General features: G+C 35.4%; 1 protein-coding gene across 10 annotated transcripts in view; it reads right to left on the reverse strand.

Annotated features, from left to right (window-relative positions):
* Window positions 1-8894: 8894 nt before the first annotated feature.
* The window catches only part of NLGN1 (neuroligin 1), a 926201-nt gene continuing 908044 nt past the window's right edge, over window positions 8895-27051 (reverse strand). For 7 of the 10 annotated variants that reach the window (XM_051859134.2, XM_051859135.2, XM_051859136.2 and 4 more), the window contains 3 exons: window positions 16830-17042; window positions 12717-13506; window positions 8895-11568 (listed from right to left, as the gene is read on the reverse strand). In XM_051859134.2, coding sequence (XP_051715094.1) covers window positions 10746-11568; window positions 12717-13506; window positions 16830-17042 — 1826 coding nt within the window. In that variant the 3' untranslated portion in view covers window positions 8895-10745. The remainder of the gene's footprint in view (window positions 11569-12716; window positions 13507-16829; window positions 17043-27051) is intronic. The other 3 variants (XM_051859137.2, XM_051859140.2, XM_051859141.2) reach the window with 1 other exon arrangement.

A 27051-nucleotide genomic window follows, 5' to 3' on the forward strand; every position in this document is an offset into this window, starting at 1 on the left:
CTGTTCCTCTGAAGGTCATTTGCTCATAAATTTTTCAGGAAGCATTTATAATCACGATATTCCTTAAGATATTGAATATTGATAGCAGTTTGTCTGTGGCCTTCATATTAGTAGTAAACTTAGTTTGTGGTTGGATATACAAAAAAATCTCTGGGTTACATCCTTCAGTATCTTACATATGCTACTTTATTTCTTCTGGCATAAAGCACCGCTTTTACAGTCTGCTGATAATCTAATTATATTATGAAAGGGTTCCATTTTAAAGGGAGTTAGTCTTTTTACCTGAAATTAAAAGTCCAAAGGACTTTATTTTTGTCATTCAATAATCCTATTAGAGTATGTCTTTGAGTTTTTTTTTTTTTTTTACTGTTTTCCGAGCTATACAGTATGCCTTTTCACAATGTACTGTCAGACTTTTTCTAATATAAGTGTATTAGGAAATATTTCTTCATTATGGATTTTGCTATACTTCTGTTCTCTTGTTTTGGTTTTCTTTTTTGAGGGTTCCATATATGTACGCTGCGTCATCTATGTCTATCTTATCACTGATGCTCAAATTCTTTCTCTTCCACCCTCTTCCTTCCTTCCTCTTCTCATTTTTGGACTTTTTCTCTCTTATGTCTTCTGTTTCTCTTCAGGAATTTTCTAGATCTCTTAAACCATTCTTTAGTCTTCTTTTTATTTCAGTTTAATCTTCATTTAAAGTTTTTTTCTTTTATTTATAATTCTTTGTATTAAAGTATCTTTTCTAATTCTTATTTATGTTATTTCATAGATTGTATTACATTCTTAATGTTAGTTTATCTAATTTGTATTTCTAAATACTTGTTAGTACTTCTTTATCCTTTTATATCATTTTTGTTTTTATGAGTTTATACAAGTTTCAGTCTTTTTTTGATATATTGTGACAAAGGGAATGAAAAGACATGTTTTCAGTTCACAATATTTAATTAGCTCCACTTTTATCATAGGTTTGTATTTTCCTTATTCATTTACTAGAGTTTTCTATCTGACTCATTAATCTTATATTACTTTTATATGCTGTACATATTTACTTCCAATATGTGCTTGTCATAATTTAAAAACTGATGTATTGAGTTTTTAATTTCAACTTATATTTCCTTTAAAAAAATTTATTTGTTTTATTTGAAAGTCAGAGTTACACAGAGAGAGGAGGAGAGGCAGAAGGGGGGGAGGTCTTCCATCCATTGGTTCACTCCCCAAGTAACCTCAACAGCCCGATCCGAAGCCAGGAGCTTTTTCTGGGTCTTCCACGTGGGTGCAAGGGCCCAAGGACTTGGGCCATCTTCTACTGCTTTTCCAGGCCATAGCAGAGAGTTGGATCAGAAGTGGAGCAGCCAGGACTCAAAACTGGCGCCCTTATGGAATGCAGGCACTGCAGGCCGCGGCTTTACCCTCCATGCCGCAGTGCTGGTCCCATCTTTTCCAATTTTTTTAATTTATTTATTCATTTGAAAGTGTTACAAAGAAAGAGGGAGGGAGGGAGGGAGCGAGGAAGGGACTGAGATTGAGTCTTCCATCACTGGATCACTGGCTCACTACCCAGAGGGCCACAACTGCCAGGACTGGGCCAAGCTGAAGTCATGTGCCAGAAGCTTCTTCCATGTCTCCCATGTGAGTGAGAGGTACCTGTGCTCTTGGGCTACTCTCTCGTGCTTTTCCCAGGCCATTAGCGGGGAGCTGGTCAGAAAGTGGAGCAGCTGGGACTGGTGTTCAAATGAGATGCTGGCATTGCACACAGCAACTTTATCAGCTCCCCCTGTTTATTTTTAATGCTATTTTGTGCCTTGTTAAATAATTTTTTCCTCACATCAAGGGCATGATAATAGTTTTCTATGTGTTTTAAAAGACTTAAAACTTGCTTTTCTTATTTATATTTTTAACTTACCTGGCTTAATTTTTATATGGAGTATGACATAGGGTAATCACCCCACTACCAATATGAATAGCCATTTTTAGGTAGCATTTATCCTTTCCTCATGGTTTATAACACCTTTTTAGCGTTCACCAAATTCCCTCTTCTTAATATGTCCTTTTATGAGGTCAATACTGTTGGCCATTTTATTCTTAGTGAATTGATCACTGATTCCATATTTTTTAAATTATAGTGGTTTCTTAGTGATTAATGAAATATGGGAGATGGAGTAGTCCCTCATTATTTTGATTCAAAAGTATCTTGACTATTCTTGACCTTTACACATTTATGGTTTGTAAGTAAACAAATCCTGTTGGAATTTTTATTAGAATGACATTGAATTTAAAGTAATAGGAAATGTATATGGGGAAGACTAAGGGATTGGGATCTGAAATGAGAGAGGTATTTGCCTTGCACTGTAGACTATTTTATTTTGTGCGTGCTGTTACTTTCTCCAGCCAGGAGCCTGGAAATCCTTCTGGTTTTACAAGTGGTGGCAGGGGCTCAAGTGCTTGGGCTATCTTCTGTTGCTTTCTCAGACATATTAGCAGGGAATTGAGTTGAAAGTGAAGCACCCAGGACTCGAACCAGCATCTATATGGGATGTGGGTGTCACAGGTGAGAGGTTGGCTTTGCCTGCTGTGCCACACTGTTGGTCCTAAGAGCCTTCTTATAGTTCCTTAATGTCTCTTTAAAAAATCAATTAGTAGAGGGAGATGTTTAGTACAGTACATAAAATATCAGTTAATATGTCATATCTAGTATCAGAGTACTTAGGCTTGATACCTGGCTCTGGCCCCTGACTATGCCTACCTCCTAATGTAGATCCTGGGAGATAGGAGCTTCAAGAAATTGGGTTCCTGCCAGCCAGTGTGCAATGTGGATTGATTCTCCTGCTTCCATTTTTGATCCAATCCAGCCCCAGCCATTACATATATTTGTGGAATTAACCAGCAGACAGGATCTCTTTCTCCTCAAATAAGATTTTAAAAAAATTAATGGTGAATAAAAACATCAACAAGGTTAATAGATATTTTGAGCATTATGTGTAGTGGTTTGTTGAGGGTTGTGATACAGAACCTGAAAGACAGTAAGTGCTCAGTAAATGTTAATCATTGCTTTTCTCTGTATTATATACACAATCTGTACTACTATTGCTCTATAATCTTCAGCCTAATTCTGCATGGCATTTTTTTGCTAAAGACTTGGGCAAAGACAGAAGAGACATTTCTCATTACTGTGAAGTAGATAGAATGGTCTGCCTATGCTGGAACAATGTGCTGATGAGGTAGAATGAGGAAGAATTTTATAGTATTTAATATCCTGAACATAAGGGAAAACTCAAATGATGAATGGCAGAATAAAGGCAGAATTTTCTTAATAGCACACATGTGGAATTTTTAAAGAGTTTTAAGAGGAAGTACGTCTCAATTTTAATTACTAGTATGCTGTGACCACAAAACATGTAACACTATCGTATGTTATATTAAAATAAATAGTTTTCACAATGAGAAAGCTGTTTGTAGTACTAAATTAGGTTGATATGAACTGTACATGCTTATTATGGTCAATTTAGACATTATGCTTCCTAAGAAATTCAGGCTTGGGAGTATATTAGAAGAACAGTAATCGAAATGGTGAAAGCATTCAGCTATTTTGTTTTTAAATGGAGATTTTTGCTTTGAGGAGAAAATGACACATGGAAGTTAGGGTAGCTATCTTTGGAAAAGTGAAAGCAACTTGGTTGATAGAGATTTTAGGAACATCAAAACAAAAAATAGAATCAAAATAAGGAAGAAATTCTAAGCAATTAAAGAACATAGCCAGCTGTTATTAGCATTCCATACCCATGGTGATGTTCAATGTTAGGGTTCACAGCCACATTTGGGATTGTGGCAGAAGAATAAGAAAGCAGTTAAGGTGCTTGGATCAGATGAACTTGGAACTGGAAACTTCATTTCCCTGATTTATGTTGTTACAATTATGACTTCAGATATGGACACATTCTTATTGGGTTAGATTGCCCTTCTTATCTTGATTGATGGATTTGCTTAATAGAAGTCAACTAATATTGCTGTGAACTCAACAAATACTGTTTTATGTTTGTATTTTGAGACAAATAAAATAGTCAAGATAATTTTGTAATGGTTTGCTATCGCATATGGTGTGCAAAATGATCTGAATGAGTCAAAGTGTGAATCTATTCCAAGTTTGGAAATACTTGTATGTTAGTGGCTAAGTCATAGTTGGCCCTTGTGTCTACCACACACCATGTTAGCAGACATGTGGTGGGCATCATTTGTTGAAGGAATGCATGACTAATTCCGCTCATTGCTTGATTGTTGTTCAATCACTTTTAACCTGCTGGGGAACAGAGAAACCAATTCTCAAGTTTCGGTTAGTTAGATCATCTTCTAACAATTTCCTTAGAAATTCCATGCCCTTGGAGAAGAATGCATAATAGTAAAGAGAGGAGTAATTGAAGGAGAAGTTGCAGTAAATGGAGAGAAGTTCCACTGTAGTACAGAGGAAGAGAGTTCTGAGCATGAAATTGAGTACATTTAAAACAGAAAAAAATGTTTACACCAGATATATAAGGCAATGCTCCCAAATGGGGGCAGTAGGAAGCACATCAAATTATACTCCTTGAAAATATGGTCATTTGCAGAATATATTTGAGTCTTTTTTTAAATGCAGAAATGCCCTTCTGTAAGCTGTAAGAAAATGCAATTTTGTAGTGAAAAATGTAAGCATATCAAATAAAACTAAGTCCTATAAAATATCAAAACCCTTCTATTCAAAGTGCAACACCCAGAACATGTCTTTCAATTGCTTTCTTTATTTGGTACTGATGGACATATGTAGCCACATTTTGCAATATTGAAACACTGATCCTTCGGCCATGTATGGGGAAATTCTATGAAGTCCTATTTGTTTGCTGTGGTCTTATCTTGGGCTCTATGGAGCAGAGATGGCCATACTTCATGTAGTATTCTCTAGCAATACCACTGTTGATTAGATAATAGGATAGAAGTAGATCACTATAGGTTTTATTTTTGTTTTTAGTTTCCCAACTTGGCCAAGACTTGGATCAAGGGTTAAATTTATTATATTTTCTTACATGTTATTAATCACTTTTCAAAATCAATAGATTTATGAATCAAATGGATTTATTTAAGTCTATTTAAAATATCACACATCTCCATTAAACCTGATTTAGAGTAAAAGATAACTTAATACAGAACTTTTTCTTCCTTTCTTTCTCTCTCATTTCCTTCCTTATTCCATTCTCTTCTTTATTTCTTCTTTTCTATCTCTTTTGTGACGGGCTGTTCCAAGCTCCCAAACTCCACAAATCTTTCCCTGCATTCACCAAGAGATGAACAGACCATAAAATATCATTGTTTCCATCAAGTCAGAATTGTCAGCACATGTGTGGGCAATAAAAAGAAGCTTCAAGAGAACATTCATCTTAGAAATGCTTTCATGTGTGCCAAGCAGAGAAGAAATTATTTCTGAGTTTAAGAATAGTCGACACAATTCGGAAAACATAGTAATATTTATTCATGATAATAAATGCATTTTAATGAAAGCCATGGATGTCCAAACACAAACTGAATCATGACTATCCAATGGCATTTTTAAATAAAATCTAGGACATATGTCCCATTAATTTGCTAAGTGAGGAGTATGAAGAAAGGATGAATCAAAAATACTAAAATTCTTTTTAAAATACCACATACTATAGACATTAACCTTGGAAATGCCATAAGAAAGTGTTCCTTTTGCTTTAACTTCATCTGCTGAGTTTTTGTTACTGTGCCTTCACACATTTCTATAAACAGTAATTGTTATCATTCATTTCAACACAATATTCCTAGCACTTTGACTTCACTTTTCATAGAAGACTAAATTCAGTCACATTAGCACATAGGTAGGGAATTATACAAAGTCAATACAAGGGTCTGAAAGAGCTACCATTAATATCCTATAAATCAGACAGTAAATATGGTCTATGTACCATAGAGTAGTTACAATGGCCAACTAGAACAAATGATATAGTTATGTTATTTATGTTTGCCTCTAACAACTTCATACTTCTTTTAAGTAATACTTACCTATTTGGAAATATTTTATAGTATGTTAGAGATTTCACTTTCCATTCTTAAGTACTATCAAACAAGATGCCTAAATAACTCTCACTTTCCAAAAGTCCACAACATTCTTTCCCAAGAGTTATTTGGACCTATTTGTTACCATACTAAAATAAAATTAAATATAAGAATTTCTAAATAAATTTTTCTATTGGCAATTTATAACAGAGTCATCCTATGCATTTTTTAAATTAAAAGATCAAAATCTGAAAATTAAAAAATTTTAACAATAACAATGACAAGTTTTATAAATGAAATCTCAGTAGGAAAAGGCACTTAAGCCCTGCACATAGTCAGTCTGTATTCTCCACAACCCTTTTCAAATGAAATTGCTTACTGGCCTGCATGCAAATATAGAAAAGTGCCAGAATAAAACCAAACCCAAGTGCTTATGAAAAAGAATCAAGTTGATCACCAAATGTTGCATGTCTGTAGGAAGTTTCTTTAGGGACTGCTGATGGAAATCTGAAGTGTATGTTGTTACATTTCAAGTGCAGGAGAGGTATAAGGCTATTGGAGAAATTCCCTTAGTTTATTGACTAAAAAGCCCAAACAATTGTCATAACAGTAAAGCTTGACAAGGTAATTAAATGAATGATAACAAAATCTCAGCAGGGAAGTGCTCATTAATTGAATTTATTTGGGAGCATGTTTTCACAAGTATAACCAAATTATCTAATTTTCACTCACATTAAAAAGTGATAGTCTATAACAACTAATTACTGGAAATGAAGGAAAAGGCCAGTACTTTGAACCAATAACACAGAAGAAAACAAAATTACTAACATCAAAGGACTGCCATGATATTTGACAGCTTCCTAAAAATAACATTCATCATTTTGTCCTGTGAAAATATTGCAGTGAAACTCGCCAAATAAAAGAATCCCAGTAATTTCTATGTAATAGTGTTTTTAAAGCTGGAACAGATTTCCCACATTCTTTGTAACTTTTATTGTTATTAATATGTGTCAGTATGAGTAAACCAACAGGTGAAATAACTGCTGCTAAAGAATATATTACAGATGTAACAATTGAATTTTGGCATTTCTTTTCTTTAAGGAAGCAGTTCCATCCTGTTTTCTACCTTGGTATTACATATGATGGATAGCTAATTTTTTTAACTGCTTACACATTGTAGAGATCAAGAATTGAAGTTTCATTTTGGCTTTTAATTTTGAAAAGAAGAATGAAATAATCTATACTCAGATTTTTTGCTCTGAGTTGCCAGCAAGATATCTCCAAACTGATATTGTTTATGTTTTAGAAATCTACATTCTGATATGTTTAAAAGTTAATGCTGAACATGTTAATGTACTTGTGATTATCAGCTAAATTTTGTTTATAGTCCACATGTTCAATAGAAATTTAAAACTCTGAAATTTCTCTTTTACATTTCCTACTACATAATCTAAAACAACATTAATCTGTTGATAAACATTTTGCAAAATGTATTTAATAGCAAAACAATGGATCAAAGTTTATTTTGGCTTAATGTTTGTATAAATCCTAAGCAATCTTGCCTACTTATAGCTTAATTTGAGACAGGAAAATTTGAATTAATTAATAAATAATGCCAAAATATTCTTTAAATTTTGTTACTTACATTTGAATAAATATATTTAAACATGGTTAAAATTGAGTAACAATATTCAAAATTTCTTACATTTTTAAAAAGTACGTTTCAGCTTTAAAAACAGTTCTTAATGTTCTGTTTTATGTGGGACATCATCTTACATTCAGAATATTAGAGGCTGTAATTAAAAAACTAACAACTAACACTCATTTGCAATGACTTTTTTACATGATTTGGGAACAGCGATAAAAACTGGCTGCTTTATTTTTGATGAAGTTGATACTATCTTAATTTAGAGAGAATAGGGCTATGCTTTGCTTTTCTAAATCATTTCCCTAAATTAACATAAAGTAGATGTCAGTTAGGGTATGGTTAGGCAGGTTGATAGATAAATGTAGAGCAACAGATGGGTAGGTAGACAAAAATACGGGCATCATTAAAAAATAATAGAATATTTGATTTTGCCAAGTGAAGTAATGCTATGAGAATACTAATTCATATCTTATTCTGTTGTCAGTTCTTGTTTTTCTGTTTGTTTACTCAATATAATAGAAGACAGCTTTATGATTAAACAATATTTCAGATGCTAAACAATTGTTTTTATTGGTTTATGTTGGCAGTTCACGGTCTAAAAGCATAAACACATCAGGCAGAAATTGCATGTAGACCACTCTGGATTTTTGAAGATTTTTTGTTTCTAACAGAGACTTTATTTCAGATTTCGGAGTATCTATATTTTACTGATAGTTAATAATTGGGAGGGGAAATTATAATAAAATATATTTCTTAAAACAGATTTTTATCTTTTAATGTTAGTTTAATGGCTTAATACTTTTAAGTCTCTTAGAAGGATAACTTTATATCCTTCTAAATATGATATGATAAATTAGTCACTCTTAGATTGTGAAACTAGATATTTTTATTTCATGAAATATTTCATGTTTGTTTCCAATAGAATTTTCCTTTGATTATCAGAATTGGAACCCATGTTTCTAAGTAAAAACAATTGGCACTTTGTTTCTACAACACCTTCATATGAGAGGTATTTAAAAATACAAAGCTAATATTTTTCATGAGTTCCTGGAGATATAAATTCAAAATGTTAAAGTTCCATGAGCTCCATAACTGATGAGACTTGCCTTCAGATACATAGTTGTATTTACTGTAGGAGTTACCTCATGTCTTCAAAAACCCGACTAGTCTAGAAAAATGACTCTTCGAGACAGTCACGTTTCTTTTGTTGTTTTTTTTTTTTTTTAAAAAAAAAGACAAAACAGCAATAAACATTTTAGCTCTTTAATGAGCAAAGATCATGTCTCTTAGCATTGGACTAATAGCCATTATCCAGATTATCTTTATTTCACGCAATGACCAGTGACATGGCCAAGATGTACAAAGTTGTTTCCATCAAGTAGTATACAATTGTTTTTCTTTTGTATAATAAGCTTTCATTCTTGAAAAAGAGTAACTGAAAAGAAAGGTTTCTGTTACTGCAGTTAGTTTGTCAGAGAAAGTTCTTTGCATTATCTTACAAACTATCAAAATTGCTAGTCATCTGAAAAAATGTAAAAAAAAATCACATAACTTTAGTCTAATAGAAATATAGTACACGTAAGAGAGAAAGTATTTATCAGGATGTGCTCTTTAAGTCCATCTCATTTTTTTAATATAAATGTACATCTGATTACATATACAAACATTTGGAAAGGTCTGTGATATACTGTTACTGGTAAACAGGGGGATGAAAAGTTTCCTGCAGTCTCGAAACATTCATTTAAAATCACACATATGTGGAAAACTAACATCCTCCAGGTGTTGACTCTCCTAGGTTCTGTATCTAAGTCGTACTCTACCGAGATTGCGTGAGTAAATTGTAGTGAAAGGACCTCTGTGAGAAAGACAAGTGATGTGAAGAGGGACATAACTTTATATTGAATTACTATTAGTAAACATCTTGTCATGCAACATGAGTAAATTAACTGAGAACTGTGATCAGAATGGTGATACTGGGGCATCCTCATATCATAAAAGACTGCTCAAGTAACTCTTTGGACACACTTCACCTTACCAAAAAGAACAAAATACAGAGTAACAAAAACCACAGCAAATTATAGATCCTGTAACACATGTCCAATTAGGGTCTATTTCTCTAAGTTATTTAGATGGGAATGAAAAGAACATTAAAAACACAAGAATTTTTTTCTGGGATTCATATCCGCGAGTATTCACCACTATACCTATAGTTTCTTCAAATACCTTTAATAACTAATTCCTTCTATTATTTAAACTACTGTGGATTACTTTATTGTAATTACTTTTGCCCCTTAAAATCTTCTTTAGGTTCTGCCAATTGATAGAGGAAGCTTCTATTAAAAACTCCAATGGGATGAGAGGAATTTTAATTACGGCTTAATCAGCAGCACAGCCACCAAGCATATAAATTATCATGCACATCGTGCTAAAAATATCCAGTTTCCTTTATCCCCACAACTTTATACTGACAGCACTTATGTGATAATGTTGTACCTGCCAGTCTTTAAAACTTGTTTGTTTTACTGGCAAATTTCAGCATGAGCCTCTGCTAAGGCCATTAACAGCATTGGTGCTTTGTGTACTTATCCAAATATGTAAATATGGTCTACACAATAAAACGGCTCCAAATAAAAACTGGTGAAAATTATCTGACATTCCATTGGTGTGTCCCTTGTGCATATTCATAGTTGTTTTTTATTTTTATTTTTTATATTTCAGACATAGTTCTTTCCTGTTTGGTGTTCCACATGCCTAATTCCATTATGTAACTTAAATCTTCAAAAAATTAATTCTTGAATGTGAATGAAAAAGTATCATTCAGAACAATTGCTTCAAGCAATTGAAATTTGTTTTTAAAGTTGCTTTGTGTATATATATTTATATATATACAATTCTTTTTTTTCAAAACCCCCAAAGTTCTTGATATGTATATTCACATAATATTCCTTCTTATTTAAATAGTAAGAGTCTTGTAGCTTGAAAGCCAAGGAATCTTCAGTAATCTTTTACTGCAATCCATCAAAAAAAATAGTTTGTTTCTCTTATCTGGCTATACCCTGGTTGTTGAATGTGAATGGGGGTGGGGATGGGGATGAGGCAGAGTATTGTTCTGTCCTCCGGTAAATGTATTGAATGTGTGTAAGGGCTGAATCCCTGGTATAGTGTTGGGAATCATTGTGATGGTGTTGGGTGTCATTAAGGGAACATCATCAGGTGACCGCCTCATAGCTAGTGTGTAATCTGGGGGGCAGGCGGTCCGAAGAACCACCTCATGTGGATGGATGGACTCACATTCATGATCCAAATCAGTGTGCTTCATTTGGAGGGACATGATCTCCTCTTCTTGTGCGTGGGTCAGATCGTTGGTAGTAGTGCGCTGAGGGCTGCATCTCCTGTGAACGTCATGTCTCCTCTTATCCTTTTTGTAGTACAGGGCTGCAAAAGCCAAGATGTTCAGGAACAGCAGTGATGCTCCAACTGCAATTGTGACGCTCAGCTCTGTTGAGTAGTCCCTTTGATCCACAGAAAATGGACTTGGTTGCTGTTTGGGATCATCCTGCTTGGCAGTGGGAAAGGCTGATGTGACAGGTATGGAATTTTTTCTCGTAGGTCTGAAAGTGATGTCTGTTGATGGCACTTTAGTTGTTGTCGAGGTATACTGAGAAATGTCATTGAGATTATGTAGATGGGGTACCAGCTCCAGCCAGAGGTTTACCTTATTAGCTCTGTAATGTTCTTTAACTCTTGGTTTTAATCCAATATGGAGATAAAGTTGATCCTTCTGTGAATATCTGGTCCATGCTACCTCTTCAAAGCGGTTGGGTTTGGTATGAATGAATTTTGTGTCTTGAGGAACTGGTTGATTTGGGTCACTAGGAAAAAAAAAAAAAAGAAATTACAAGGACAAAATCATTTTATTGATTTTCTTAATCACAGTGGTATTGGTTTAATATCTCATTGGAAGATTCTGTTTTAACATTATCTTGAGTTAATTTAGAAATTCAAATCTCATAACAGGTAGATTGTTAAATGTAATGCAAGTAAGTCTCACATTCTTGTTCTCTGTACATTTGAGATGGCCTATGTTCTACCTGGAGATTTGAAATCATTTAAATATTCATAAACATATAAGTTAGCTCATACTCAAAGAAGCAGATTTAGTATGGGAGAGTGGAAATGTCTTGGAATCTGGAATTGACATATAAATATTTGAGTTCTGGAACTACTGTATACCAAATACAGATATCAATATGAAACTATCAAGGCCTCAGAGCTCTGTAAAATGTGGTTAATAGTTGGGGCCAGCACTGTGGCACAGAGAGTTAACACCCTGGCCTGAGGCGCCAGCATCCCATATGGGTGCCGGTTCTAGTCCCGGCTGCTCCTCTTCAGATCCAGCTCTCTTCAGATCCAGCTCTCTGCTATGGCCTGGGAATGCAGTAGAAGATGGCCCAAGTCTTTGGGCCCCTGCACCTGCATGGGAGACCCTGAAGAAGCTCCTGGCTTCAAATCAGTGCAGCTCTGGCCATTATGGCCAATTGGGAAGTAAACCATTGAATGGAGGACCTCTCTCTCTCTCTCTCTGCCTCTCCTCTCTCTGTGTAACTCTGACTTTCAAATAAATAAATAAATCTTTAAAAAAAAAGTACCTGACGTGTCTACTTCTCAATGTGCTAGAAAGGACCAAAGAGCATACAGTATTATAAGTTGGAAAGCACTATAAATTAACATTAGTTTATTATTAAATAATAGCAAGTCCAATGTAATTAACAAACCAATACCATATTTAATTGTTGAGTAATGCAGTGGGGATATGAATATCAACCTTTCTCAAATGTCTAAAAAGCAAGAACTAAGAAAGTCATGAAACAATAATATAGAATTAATTTTTAATAAAGGAACTTAATATATTGCTGGTATTAATCTATTAAATTATTTGAGCATAAAATATGAATGTTTTAAAATGCTTATGAGGGTATTTTTATTAACACCACAGCCAACATCATTCCTTGGTACATACCCAGTTTTAGCAAAATTTGTCCAGTATGTCATTACGACTGCACTCAGCATCACATCATTTTTGGAGAAATTGCAAGGAAACAACTCTGTAGGGCCAATCATGGGAATTCCCAGTACATAGGGAACCTCATCTCCATGGGCTGCATCAGCCCAAGCAGGAACCTGATCTGTTTGGCAGTGATGGTAAAAGGCATAGAAGTATGTAGGTGAACCAAAATTTGAGTGAAGATCTGCTGTAGCTACAGCTGGCGCCACCCACTGATGGTCTGTAAACAGAGCCAATAGTGTCTTCCTTCTGGTTTCGGGGTTATGACGGTCAGCCCAGTCAGTGTACATGAATTTAATGGTTTCTCTCAAAACATCTTTGCCTTCAGGATATCCATATAAGTTATCAACAAAATTGGAAACAGCAAAGTCAAAATCGCTAGCTGATATACCATCATCACTATCTACTATATTCTCCACAAATTTTAACCCTTCCCCTTGGTTAACTCCTAGCATTATATCATAGTTGAGGAACTCTCCTTGCTCCATCAATATCTGAGGGTCATCTGGAATTACATCACCATCAATCACAGGTCCAAAGGCTATGTGGTATCGAGCTGGTTGGATATCTTGGTCAACAAGTTCTTTGTAAGGCTTCTTCTGGAGGCATTCCACTAACTCTACTGTATCTGAAACATTGCATCCAACTTTTGTGGCCAACATTCTAGCATACTTTGCAGGTTGAAAACTGACAGCCCAGCTGGAAAGGGCTGTTCCACTTTGAGCTATTGCTCGTTGGAAAAGTCCTATGGAAAATCACAAAGAGTTTCAGATGACCTTTGAATAATGTGGCAAAACAATAACATCTGCTATTTTAGACATGTACTCATATATAAATTCCCATATACAACTCAATAAACAGGAAGATAGAGACATTTTGCCTAAGAAGAGAAACACAAAGTCATCCCCAGGGTATAGTGAGTTACAGAAGTGGACCTAAGTCTGGTGCTTTGAGTGGCATATATTTTAGGGATCAAGTTGGTTAGAATTATACTGAGTCTCAAAGGGGTAAGAAGCAAAAAGAGGAAGAAAAGGCATAAAAACTAGTGGTAAAAAGCCCCAAATATTTTTTCAAGGAGCTCATAAATATTTATATTATCCTCTGTGCCAACCAAATAGAGCCAACGCCCTTGCCTTCAACAGATTCATATTGTTGATTTGGGATATATCCGTCAATTTGACTGCATCTGTCTTCCTTCAAAATGTTCTCTATATTTTTTTAACCAGATAGTATCTTAAAAAGGATGATTGAGATTTTACACATCTACCAGGGCTAGGGATTTGTTCATACCCTGGGGATGGCACACAAAACAGAATATCACTTTAGACATACTCTTTCCAGATCTTCATGTCAGACATAGTGTGCTGAATATTCATCTTTCAGAGGAAGACAGAACATTTGAAGTGCCTTCACTGGGTTAAAGAAAAAACCATCAGCAGAAGGATTTAGTGGGGAGTGACTTTCCACTGTTAAATGTGTGCTGCTATATTTATCATAAAATATGAAACATACATGGTCCATTGCTTTTCACTTAATTGCATTTAGAACTGTAAATTATGGCTCCATATACAATTTGATAAGGCCTGTATGTCATTCAAATTCATAAATGCACTTATCTCCTTATTACAGTATTTTCTAAATTCTTTTTTTAAAAATATAGTTTGCCTATTTTAAAAAATTTTTATTTGTTATCAGTTTTCAAATACAGTTATGTAATTCAGTCATTTAAACACATGATTAATTATTCATGCATGCTAATGCGATAAGAACTCTTGTCATAAAGGTGCCAAAGCAGTAAATGAGTGAAAAGTAAAGTTTTAGATTTTCTTGCAAACAGGCATATATATTAAAATGTCTAACATGTGTTCCTAGATCATTCTAAAAATATTCAGGAAGCCAAACAATACTAATGTGAGTTTGGTTTGGTTTTCAACATCTTTATAAACATATTTGTAGTTTGCAAGAGCAAAATATGCTACAGAAAATATGTAAATAGTAGTTTACAAGATTATATGGGCTATTGGCCAACATTTGCTCAAAGAAATATTTTCCTAATCAAAATTTTTACAAGTAAAATAAACTTGGTGTTTTCTATAATATTACTTATCATCTCAGGGGTTCAATGACATTAAATATACCTAGAAGATATTGGTGGGAAATGCATGTTATGTTAAATATTGCCTGAAATATGCCATTTAACTTGTATTGGGAAAACCACATATCTTATCACAATTGAGCGATTTTGTCATGTGTATATGGTATGTATTGAGTTGTGGTTTATTCAGGACTTAGGGCAGCTGCACACCTGATGGAGCTGACAGCTTTTAAAGCCTGTCTGCATTTGAAGCAGAATCAGTCTGATGTTTTTAAGATATCTTCTGAGCACCTCCTGGTCAAATCAGGCAGCTCAGTCTGGAGATGGGGTTAGGACTAGACCAAGCCTGTGTTCATGTTTCTGGCCAGAGGCATTCAGATTTTCCTGAAGAGTATGATGGAATGTTAAGTTTTCAACTATTTTTGTAACTATTTGCCACTATTTTCCACAATCTGAATTAATGAGCAACAATTTAGTCAGTGAACAACCTAACTTGACACTTTATCCAATGCTAGCTTGATATTGGTAGAAACTAGCAATTGTGCCCAGTTATGATCAAATGACCCTGAGATGTCTATAAAGATTGCCTAATGTAAACCTAGCTAAATATTGGCATTAGTATGGTACTCAGGCTAGAACAACTTAATCCATTAAACTAAAAACAAAACAAAACAAACAACAAACAAAAAAACCCAGATCTTATTATTTAAAAATAAGTCATTTCAGTACAAACAAAATTATCTAAGAGATTAGAAATATTCTCATCTCTGTCATTTTGTTGTCTTGAATCAGAATGCTACTAAAATTAATGAGATGATATAAAGTAAATTAAGTCCATAACAATACATGATTTGCCCAGTATATAAGTACTCATTTAATGATTGACGATTCTTTTACAGTTCTGCATTAATGTATTTTTGACATCAAAACCAAGTACTCTAAGTCTGGTTCTCATATGATAAAATTGTTTTACAAATTAAGGTGCTGCATGAATTATATTTGACAGAGTATACTTTCTTCATATGTGTAAAATGACAACAAAAAAGCAGAAAGCACAAGATGGTCTGTGTTGATGCTTACTTTCTGTCTTCCTCTCTATTATATATAAATAATGGAGAGAAAGTATTTGCTTCACAGACTTTAACAAAACTTCTTTTGTGGATATTTTAAATTAATAATGCAGTTAGAATGGGTGATTAAGCACATGGTAAGATGGAGTCCATAAAGAACAACATGGTGAGCCTTAGGCACTTTGGAAAAATAGATGTCAAAGCCACAAAATGGAAACAAAGAATTTTCATGAATTTCTGAAGCCTGAGTGCTCCACGATGCTTTGCCAAACTTTAGGGGGCGGGAAGGGAAACACCTTTGGCGTTACAGATTGAAAAAGAACGAAATCAAAAGTATTTTTCCTTCTAATAAAAAGTTCCGCTAGTGACCTGGATGCTTTGACAATTTTGGATCATGCATGCAAAATAATCAATATCCATTCTCTACTCAGACAACAAGTGAAATCACAAGTTTCCAGACAAACTACCTTAAGACTGTTTCATTAGCTTCTTACTAATTAAGGGTTTAAAATGTCTATTATCTTTAAAATATATTTTATAGAGTCCCTGTGATAAAGTCTTGTCTTTGATTTTGATTACTGAATAAACAGATGGCAGAACTGTGAATGTCTTTGTCTGATTTACCTGAAATCACCCATTGAAAGCAAGAAAAGTAACTGTAATGCTAACTATTCTGAAGTGTGCTTGAAAGGGCATTCTTACCAAGCTCCACAGGAGACAATGAAAAGAGTTTGACAAAAATTTAAACATGCACAGAAAAGCTGAAGAAACATAGTTTTAAGCAATTATTGAGTTCAACCTAACACTCAGTTTGAACAGAGAGATAGTACAGAGCATCACATACTACTGATGGTGGTGGCATGCAGACACCAAAATTGTCAAAATTTGCAACCTGCATAATACCTTTGGTTGAATTGCTCCAACGGTTACCTTCAGAATAATGGGATAAAGTCAGCAGATTGACACATGAACCCCCAGCGCCAGATCCAAAAACAGTGATTCTTAAGGGGTCACCACCAAAGAATCCAATGTTTTCACTAGTCCATCGTAAAGCCTGGATGAGATCAAGAAGTCCATAGTTTCCCTTGGCAGCCTGATCCCCTGTACTCAAGAAACCTGAAAAACAAAAATGGAAATACACCTTTGACACCCATTTGAGTAGACATGAATCAAAGAGATATCAAGTTTAAGTACAAACGAAGCCTGTGTTAATGAAGGTAAGCACAGCCTGAGTTCTTTAGTTAAAAAAAAAAAAAATCCCCACTAGGATAAACAAATTACGAATTTTCTTGAAGAAGAATAGTAGTAGATGAGAGCTATAAAATGACATTTCCCTTCCCAAGTTATCCAAGTAACAGATGACAGTGGACAGATAAGGGAGTGAGAGTGAAACATTTGAAAAACCTCAAGGAAGACTTTCTAGAAGCCAAGTTACTTGGTGGAGACATTTGGTTAGATCATGTGGCACAGGAGAATGTGTGTTTTACATATAGCACCATCAGATTTCAAGTTGCTTACGGCTTAACATAGTTGAAATTTAAGGTATATGTAGTAGAGTGGCAGGAAATAAGTGTATGGTGGGCTATTTTTCTAAGTCTTGAGGAAGAATGGCCTTATTTAAGCTGTATATTAAATTATATGCAATTCTTTGCATATTTGTATATATGCACATTTTTAAAGATCAAGTGATTGCCCAAGATTAAGAAAGAATCACTGTCTACAGGTAATTTGGGGCCACATTTTAGAATACCTTAAAAGAAAAACTGGTAAGAGTTGCTCAATTAGCAAATACTGTAGAATTATTAAAAGTTTCTTAAAATTTCAGGCTCCTATCATTTTTGAAATGCTTAGATCTTTGCCTTATAGTGACCTGGATGATCATGAGGAATAAATTTAAAATATCAGAAGGAATGGATACAGAGGAGAAGTTAAAGGATCTAAAGAGAAAGAATGTCAAAGGCAGTTGAAAAAAATAAATGCTTAGGTAAAAAAATAGTGTGGCAATAAGAGCTAGGTGACTTTCTTACATATGAGCATGGAAGTTGAAGAAGGAAGAGTCAAAGATTCTATTGTAGCATATTCTAAAATATTCATATTTAACATGAACATTAGCATACTACTTTAAACATTCAGTCATGTTGCCGACTTAATACCTTTTATAATATTTCTGCATTTGGTATAAATAGAAAGGCAGAGGTGTTTCATAAAATCTTCCATTTTATGAACTATGCATATATTATATTGAAAATATTTAGGGCCATATTACATATAACTTGATTAATTATACTAAGATATATAATTTCCATTCTTAAGTTTACATAACTAATTTTAGAGAATTCTCTTATTACATACTACTGAAGTCCAACATAATGAACCGAGATGTATGTGATAAGATTATTTTATTCCACTTGAAATATACTTCTATATTTTATAAAATAAGCAAGGAATGCATTTGCCTTTAAGTCAGACTATGATAACAGTATTTATAGGCGGAATATTTAAATATATAGTCAAAATGAGTATGAGGACAAGAAATTTTTTAGGATCATTATAAGAAGCAATAGATGAAGAAAAATATTCCTGGATGCTTATGAACATTTTTAAGAAATGAGTGCTTTCTCCCTTATTTTCCTGCAAGATCAAAAATTCTAAAATTATACAATTTCTACTCCACTCTGTGTGTGTGTGTGTGTGTAAGCCTTCTTACATGTAAGCATTTTAAAATACTTAATCTTCATGCAAGCTGGAGCATAATAAAATACAAAACAAAACATGGCAGTGTATCCTTAACTTTACTTGCTATTAAGTGGAATTTGTATAAGAAAGAACCTTTAGCTTAAATTCCTTAAAGGTTCTATTACAAATAGGCAGAATCCAGACATGAACCCTGAAAACAATATTACGGAAGGATTCCCTGCGCCTGAGAGAAAAAGGACTTTTGAAGAATAAAAGTGTAATGAAAAGGTATGTGTGTGTACATGTGCATGAAATAGAGAAAGAATGACAGAACAAGAATACAATATTATAGCTATTCAATATCACAGTTATACTCAGAAAAAATCTATTTCTGAATATAGCATTTTATTCAGCAGAAAACAAAGATTTCTACACATTTAATTCTTCTTGAAATAACATTAACTCAGTTGCATCCAAATGACTCTTTACATCCATAAAAAATTGCTATATTAATAAAATAACTATCATTCAATTTGTAGCACATGAACAAATATCCTAATAAGGCAATTAACTCTAAATAGTACTCCTTCAATAATTCGTTTTAATTGTACTATTTTAATCACTATTCGGTTGGTAAAATAGTTTTATGTTTAACAATACTGTCTGAAACACTATGGGTGCTGGTGTTGTGGCACAGTGGGTTAGGCCACTGCTTATAACAATGGATTCCCATATTGGAGTTGCAGTTTGACTCCCAGCTCTTCGACTTCCTATCCAACTTACTATTAAAGTGCCTGGGAAAACAGAGGAAGATGACCCACGTATCTGCGCCCCAGTCACCCACATGGGATACCAGAATCGAATTACTGGCTCCTGGCTTAGGCCTGGCTCAGACTTGGCTATTACAGCCATTTGGGCAATGAACCAGCAGATGGAAGGCTGATAGATCAATTGATTTATTGATCTATCTATCCCTCTGCTGCTGGGTCTTTGAAATAAATAAATCTAAAAAAGAAAATCTTGTAGCATTTAAAAGCCCACTTTTAAACAAAATCAATTCAGCTCTGAAATTGCACTAATAAACCATAGCATGGAAGATGGAGCAAATCATCAGGTAAAAGTTATTCTGTTCTATAGTTGCAATGTCAGATTACTCTGCCAAGCCCCATTTTTCTCTCCAGTGCTGAATTTTCCTCACTGTTGATTCTATTTCACATGTATGCTGTAGTCTCTCTCTCTTACTCTCTCTGATGTATCTGAAAAAAAAACTGATAATTAGAGTGAATTCAGAGAACCATTTTGAGTTTTATATTAGGGAAAAAGGATAGCAACTGTTTTCTTTTTAAGGCCAGCCAACCAATGAAATCGTATATTTTCAGACCTGCTAAGTTGATGCATGCTTGCCTGAATTCTTTGATTCCTGGTACTATATTCAAACAACATTCCTGTAGTTCAGTGAAGGGTTAAAATGAGGAAAGTTGAAAAATTGCTACCCTAAAAAGACAGTTTGCTAATGGTCCATTGGCAGCATTCTTTTACCTCACCGTCCAGTGAAGTATACATTTAAAGTTCTCTTTTAATTGACCTAGCTGCTACCTTCTTCACAGTACAATCATTTCAGAACAGTGTTGCCGCAACTTTACATCAAACTACTCTATGATAGTTTAGCCACAGGAAAACTCAATTTTGTAGCCAGACCTGAGAGTGCTTTCCTTCATGAATACTTTGGGAAAAAAAAAAGTTAATTTCCCTATGGCCACTTGAATCAGTTTTGGCAGATTGTAGCTAACTTCGGCCCTTTCTTGGCCTTCACTATAAACTCCTACAATATGAGACTAATTGATAACCTAATGTTAACATATCATTTTTGTTACATAGAATAATGACTATCAAGGCAAACTCTTTCCTTTTTACAAGGGCAAGCAGCAAAATTTTCCAGAAGAAAATTCAGCTCTTTAATTTACTTGACTCATGAATATAAAGCCTTAAATAAATCAGTGCTTTTAATCTGAAAGGTAACTCACAATTCAGTTATGCTGAAAATTATTTCACTGTTTTATGTATCTAGGACAACATCATTCAACTATTTGCTCAAATAGTTGAACAAATATCATTTAATAGCATCCCTGCTACCTAAAAACTCATTCAATGACCAAACATTTCCAATTGTTGTTCCTACATGGAACTACTAGTTCTACTGGTCTGATTAAATCTACTGGGCCAACTTAGCTTCGATTTGCTATTTACTGAATCTGGCAACTGTGATTACTTTCAGGTGTTACAGAGAAACTAGGCAATTGAACATGGATCCACAGGCTCTAGGAAAGGAAAATTGAGATCTGGCCTAAAATAAATTGGGCAAGGGGAAAATAAATAAAAGCAGATAATTACTGTGGCAAAGGTATTGACTTGAGCTGCTGATGGATACCAAATTCAGCTATCTCTCTGACAGCAGGCCCTAAGTCGTGTGGGTGGAGCTAAGTCTAGTTGCCTAGCAGCAACCTTGTACAGTTTTGGTTGTTCTAATCTCTATTCAGGTCTCTTATAAAACAACAATATACATATCTTTAGGAAAGGCAGAAGAAAGGACGTAGGGTGCCTCTTAGAAAGAAAAATCTAAAAGTGTTCAGGGAAGAAACACATTACACAGACTGTTTACATATGAGATGACATCTAGAATGTCAGGAATTTGTCAGTGATTCTATGCTGTGGATATTCTTTCCTCTTTTTAGGCATGCCTGAGGGCTACAGTTCATTACATTTATAGTGCTTAATTTTCAAAAACTTTAAATACAGCAATTTTTGGAGTTCACATTCTGGAATTTAGGCTATAAAGAGATAAGATAAAAATGTTCAGTATTTATCAATATGCTGCCTCATAAAGATGACTGTGTTGGATCTTTGAGTCAAATTAATAGTGACTTCAGAATAGAGGCCACATGAGTTTTAAAGAACCAGGATTTTAGATATGAGACTTTGAATGATAGTGAGACAGCCTTCTAGGGCCTAGGGAATATGGATCAGAAAGACAGCTCATTAAGGTTTTTACATCTTTCATGTGGAAGGATTTATAATTGTAGGATTAAAACCTCACATCCTTCCAACTAAGAACTCCACCTGGAAGTCCTGTATGCTAAATCTCCCTTTCTTTTCAGAAGCTAGATCCAGTCAGTTGCTCCTCTATTTCCAATTCCTTCTTTAAACCTCATGTCACTGACTTATTCTAGGTTCTCTTCTTCTTAAACTCTCGAAATCCCTCTAATTGCCCATTTAACCTCCAAACTTTCAGCAAATAAGTCTATCTAAAAAGCTTTCCTTCTAATCAGGGGATGGGAGGTAGCAGCACGGCTATTTAAAAATAAAACCCTTATGTTAAAACTGGGTAGTTTCCCTTTATTTTTTTAGTTTGAGTAAAGATTGTGTAAAACATGATGTTTAGGGGCTGGTACCATCTATTTAAGTTTTCTTCTCATTTTATAAAACTTTTATTTATTTAATTTGGAAAAGGCAGAGATCTCCCATCTACTGGTAACGTCCTCAAATGTCTCCAACAGTTAGGGCTAAACCAGGTTGGAACCTAGAGCTTGAAATTCTATCTGGGTCTCCAAGGTGAGTAACGAGGACCCAACCACTTCGACCATCACTTACTTTCTCCAAGGTGTGCATCAGCAGGAGGAGAGCAGATCTTGGACTCAAGTCCAGAAACTGATATGGGATGTGGGCATTTTAACTGCTCCTGCACGTGTGTGGGAAACCCAGAAGAAGCTCTTGGTTCCTGGCTTTGGATCTGCTCATCTCCAGCTGTTGTGGCCATTTGGAGAGTGAACAAGCAAATGGAAGGTGTCTCTCAGCCTTTCAAATAAATAAATAAATCTAAAAAAAATGATGTTTAAAAATTCTCCAAATTGGTATCTATGGTCAAATGATTCTCAACAATGGTACCGTAACTGCATGGTGGGGAAAAAGGACAGTCTATTCAAGTGATGTTGGGGAAACTGGATATCCACATGCAAAAGAAGGAAGGTGGGTCTATGATATACAAAGATTAACTCAACTAGGCTAATCCTCCGCCTAGCGGCGCCGGCACACCGGGTTCTAGTCCCGGCTGGGGCGCCGGATTCTGTCCGGTTGCCCCTCTTCCAGGCCAGCTCTCTGCTGTGGCCAGGGAGTGCAGTGGAGGATGGCCCAGGTGCTTGGGCCCTGCACCCCATGGGAGACCAGGAAAAGCACCTGGCTCCTGGCTCCTGCCATCGGATCAGCGCGGTGCGCCGGCCGCAGCACGCCGGCCGCGGTGGCCATTGGAGGGTGAACCAACGGCAAAGGAAGACCTTTCTCTCTGTCTCTCTCTCTCACTGTCCACTCTGCCTGTCAAAAAAAAAAAAAAAATTAACTCAAAATGGAGTGAAGATCTAAACGCTAAGATGTAAATGCATTAAATTCCTACAATAAAACATAGGAGAATGGCTTCAGGGTATTGTATATATTAATGATTTCTTCTATATTACACCACTATAATTTGTCCATAGTCTATCTCGGAGTTGAGAGCTCCAGTCACTGTACTTGCTCCTAAAGAGCACCTTAATTTGCAGAGTTAAGGGAATCATTAATGTTACAGTTCTCTGTTGCCATGTGGAGATCAATATGAAAGGAGTCTACATGACTTTCCTTGTTGGCAACAGTGAAGCAGAAGCTTAGGATACAAACATCTCAGCTGCCAATCTTAGGGGAAAGTTCTGTTGGTCCCAGAATGGGTGGCAATAGCTTTAAAGAGAGAAAAAAGGGCAGCCCTTGGTGGGGTCAATCTGAGAGAAGACACATGGAACAGCAACTTAGGCTAGAATACTGGACCAGGACCATAAAGTTTGAGAGACTTTTGCACTTTCCCCAACAATGAGCCTTATGGAAAGAGTATTAAACCTAGGACAACATGTGTAAGCGGGTCACTGTGTGAGCTAGTTGTAAGTCTCTGAGTCTTGTTTTCCTAACAGAAAACAACAGTACCTGCCCTACAGAATTATCATTTTTAAAAGAGATAATGTTTTTAACATACAAGAGGGCTTAATATGTGTTGGGTTGAAGTACTTTGGGGTTAATCCACTAACTCACATATTCTTCACTGCCTTCTATTTTATTTTAAAAAGTTAAACAATTCTTGTAGTTTTTATCCAAAAGAGTTTGAATCCAAAGAGTTAAAAGGAAAATATTTGAAAAAAATGTTTAAGTAAATATGCATAACATAAATAACAGGGTTAAATTTATTACAGAGTTTTAAAACAGTTCTATATAGAGTACTTGGGGCCGGCGCCACGGCTCAATAGGCTAATCCTCCACCTTGCCGCGCCAACACACTGGGTTCTAGTCCCGGTCAGGGCGCCGGATTCTGTCCTGGTTGCCCCTCTTCCAGGCCAGCTCTCTGCTATGGCCTGGGAATGCAGTGGAGGATGGCCCAAGTGCTTGGGCCCTGCACCCCATGGAAGACCAGGAGAAGTACCTGGCTCCTGCCATTGGATCAGCGCGGTGCGCCAGCCGCAGCGCACCGGCCGTGGCGGCCATTGGAGGGTGAACCAACAGCAAAAGGAAGACCTTTTTCTCTGTCTCTCTCTCTCACTGTCCACTCTGCCTGTCAAAAAATAAATAAATAAATAAATAACTTAGAGTACTTGGAAAGACATTTCAAAATACATGTTACCCTCTTAGTTTTAATTAGAGTGTTGTTATAACATGAGCAAATTTAAGAAATCCTATTAAGAGTAAAGAGCATGTTTGTATTCATGGTTGGTAGTTCCTTGAAATAAAAAAAAAAATAATTAGGTTATATTGTCATTGCAACCATTTTATGAGTCAACACTTATGAGGATGAAAAAGACATTGTGTCTTGATTTGCTGACAATTCATGATTTTAGAATATTTAACAAAATTGCCTACACATTTTTAGAATATAGGAGAATAGGAAGAAATAGAGAAAATGAGAGTGAAATTTTGAGAGAGATGTCATATGAATAATGGGACTATTGCAAAATGGGCTGCAGTAGTCAACTGCACATAGCTGGGTTGAGGGGGACGCAGGGGTACTGCATTCTTTAATCTCATACTAGCTGACTCTGAGTGGGACTGTACTGAACATGTCTTTTTGTTGTTCTCATATTCTGATCAACAAATGCTAACTACTGAGCATGTGACTAACCAGAGTGTCTATTCAAACAGATAAATAATGCTAGCTTGTGAATTCCAGACACTGGTGTTGAGAAAGCAAGCTGAAGTTGCAAAGTAATTTGGCCTTCCCTGGTCAGTATATCCAGAGGATTTAATGTGTTGTAACAGATTGTAAAAGGGTACAAATCACTAAGGGTATAAGCATAGACTCTAGGCTGAGTGGACCTCATCTCAGTTGCTGAAACACTGAAATCTCTTAACACAATACTTTTTGCTTCTTTCACATCCCAGACACATAACATTTTGTAGCTGCTTCGATGGCCTCCTCATGACAAAGTCAAGCCATCAAGAAAGTTTGTCAAGGAACTGTGTTGCTATCTGAGATTGATAAGACACTCTGTTATCAAATTCTAAACCAGCTTGAGCACCTGTCTGTCTACTAGTGACTTGCTATTAGTCACATCCTCAGAAGTCCAACCTCCCTGTTGCACTCCTTAAAAGCCCAAAGCCACCCTTGCTGAGCAGGATGGTGGTTCTTGAGAACCCCAGTCTGCTCCTCTCCTCATTCATCAGTGGGTTAACCGTGTCTGTTATCCTCAAATCGTTCTTGCTCTGATTAGGCACTGTTGACAAGGACTGGACTTTCAGTAACATGAGAAAGACATATATAATCAAAAGAGAGCAATAGGAGATAAGGTCTGGGTAATAAATACAATGACAAGACAGTTTAGCCAATTTCAATAGGTATATTGACCATACTAAATTATTTGTTTAGGATTTTTTGAGATGATAAATATCACCCTAAGGTATGAGCAATGAAAATCTGGTTTTCATTAAACGCTGCTTTATCATATTCTTCTCTATTAAAAAGTTAATCTGACAGACTTAGTGAATTTAAAATTTTTAATTTTTGAATATTTTCAATATTACATAAATATTTCAAAAATAGCACAAAGAAAAACTGTATATGCACTTCAACCAGTTCTCCATCATAGTAAGTTTCTACTCTATTTCTTTCCCTCCTCCTTTCCTTCCTTTCCTCTAACAAACCTGACATCACATATTGAAATTAATATTCTATTTAATTGTCAAAATTTTTAAGTTTGTTGATCTTGTTTTTTTTTTTAACCTGATTCTTTTGAGAAAACTATGTTTTGTCTCATATCTCTTCCTGATTTTATTTGGGTCATGAATTTTTGGCAAACGATCAGGGAAGTAATATAATGTCATCTTAATTCTTCTTAACAGCAGGCATATCATGTGGACCAATTACCACTTGGTTAGGGTGATAATTTGCCAGGTTTCTTCACTATTAAATTACTGTTTTTCCCTTTGATGAGAGTAAGTATAAAACAAACAGATATAATGAGACTGGGTAAACATTCTGTTTCTCATTGCATTCACACACTTATTTCAACACTTTTTGGTTCTTACCTCAACAAATATTAATTTCATTATTTGTGTTATTAGTTGGCTGGATCAAAAGCTTTTCCTCCTTCTCAATTGTATTCACTCACCCATTCATTCATTTCCTTCATTATAGACTTATCGGTTCCTATTTTATTCTAGAGGTTCTAATTTTTTACTGTCATTATATAATTTGCTGCTTAACTTGTCCCATCTTTGCCCACTGGGAGCCTCTCAAAGCGACTCTAGTGTAATTTTTTTTTTTTTTTGACAGGCAGAGTAAGACAGTGAGAGAGACAGAAAGAAAGGTCTTCCTTTTTCCGTTGATTCACTCCCCCAAGTGGCCGCCAATGCATGTGCTGATCTGAAGCCAGGAGCCAGATGCTTCTCCTGATCTCCCATGTGGGTGCAGGGCCCAAGCACTTGGGCCATCCTCCACTGCACTCCCTGGGCCACAGCAGAGAGCTGGACTGGAAGAGGAGCAACTGGGACAGAACCAGTGCCCCAACTGGGTCTAGAACACAGGGTGCTGGTGCCGTAGGCGGAGGATTAGCCAAGTGAGCCGCGGCGCCAGCCTCTAGTGTAATTTTTATAGCCCCACCTTAGAGAATATCCTTACTTCTCTTTGGTATGATAAAAACAGCTTTTTAAAATCTCTAACTGGAATTTGAGGTCTTTGCCTTTACTTCATCTAGTTACAATTTTCCAATGATTTTCCATATTTGATTACTGAATTTTTAGTTATTATTAAATTAATTACATTTATGAAAGTAATTGAAAGTACATACATCAAAATTATAGTCATTTCAGAAGTCATTTGAAAAGTTTAGTAATTACAAAAAAGCACAATCTTATTTGTAAATTATGTCAGATATCTCAATTTTAAAAT

Source organism: Oryctolagus cuniculus, chromosome 4 (assembly GCF_964237555.1).
Source record: "Oryctolagus cuniculus chromosome 4, mOryCun1.1, whole genome shotgun sequence".
NCBI classification, from domain to species: Eukaryota; Metazoa; Chordata; class Mammalia; order Lagomorpha; family Leporidae; genus Oryctolagus; species Oryctolagus cuniculus.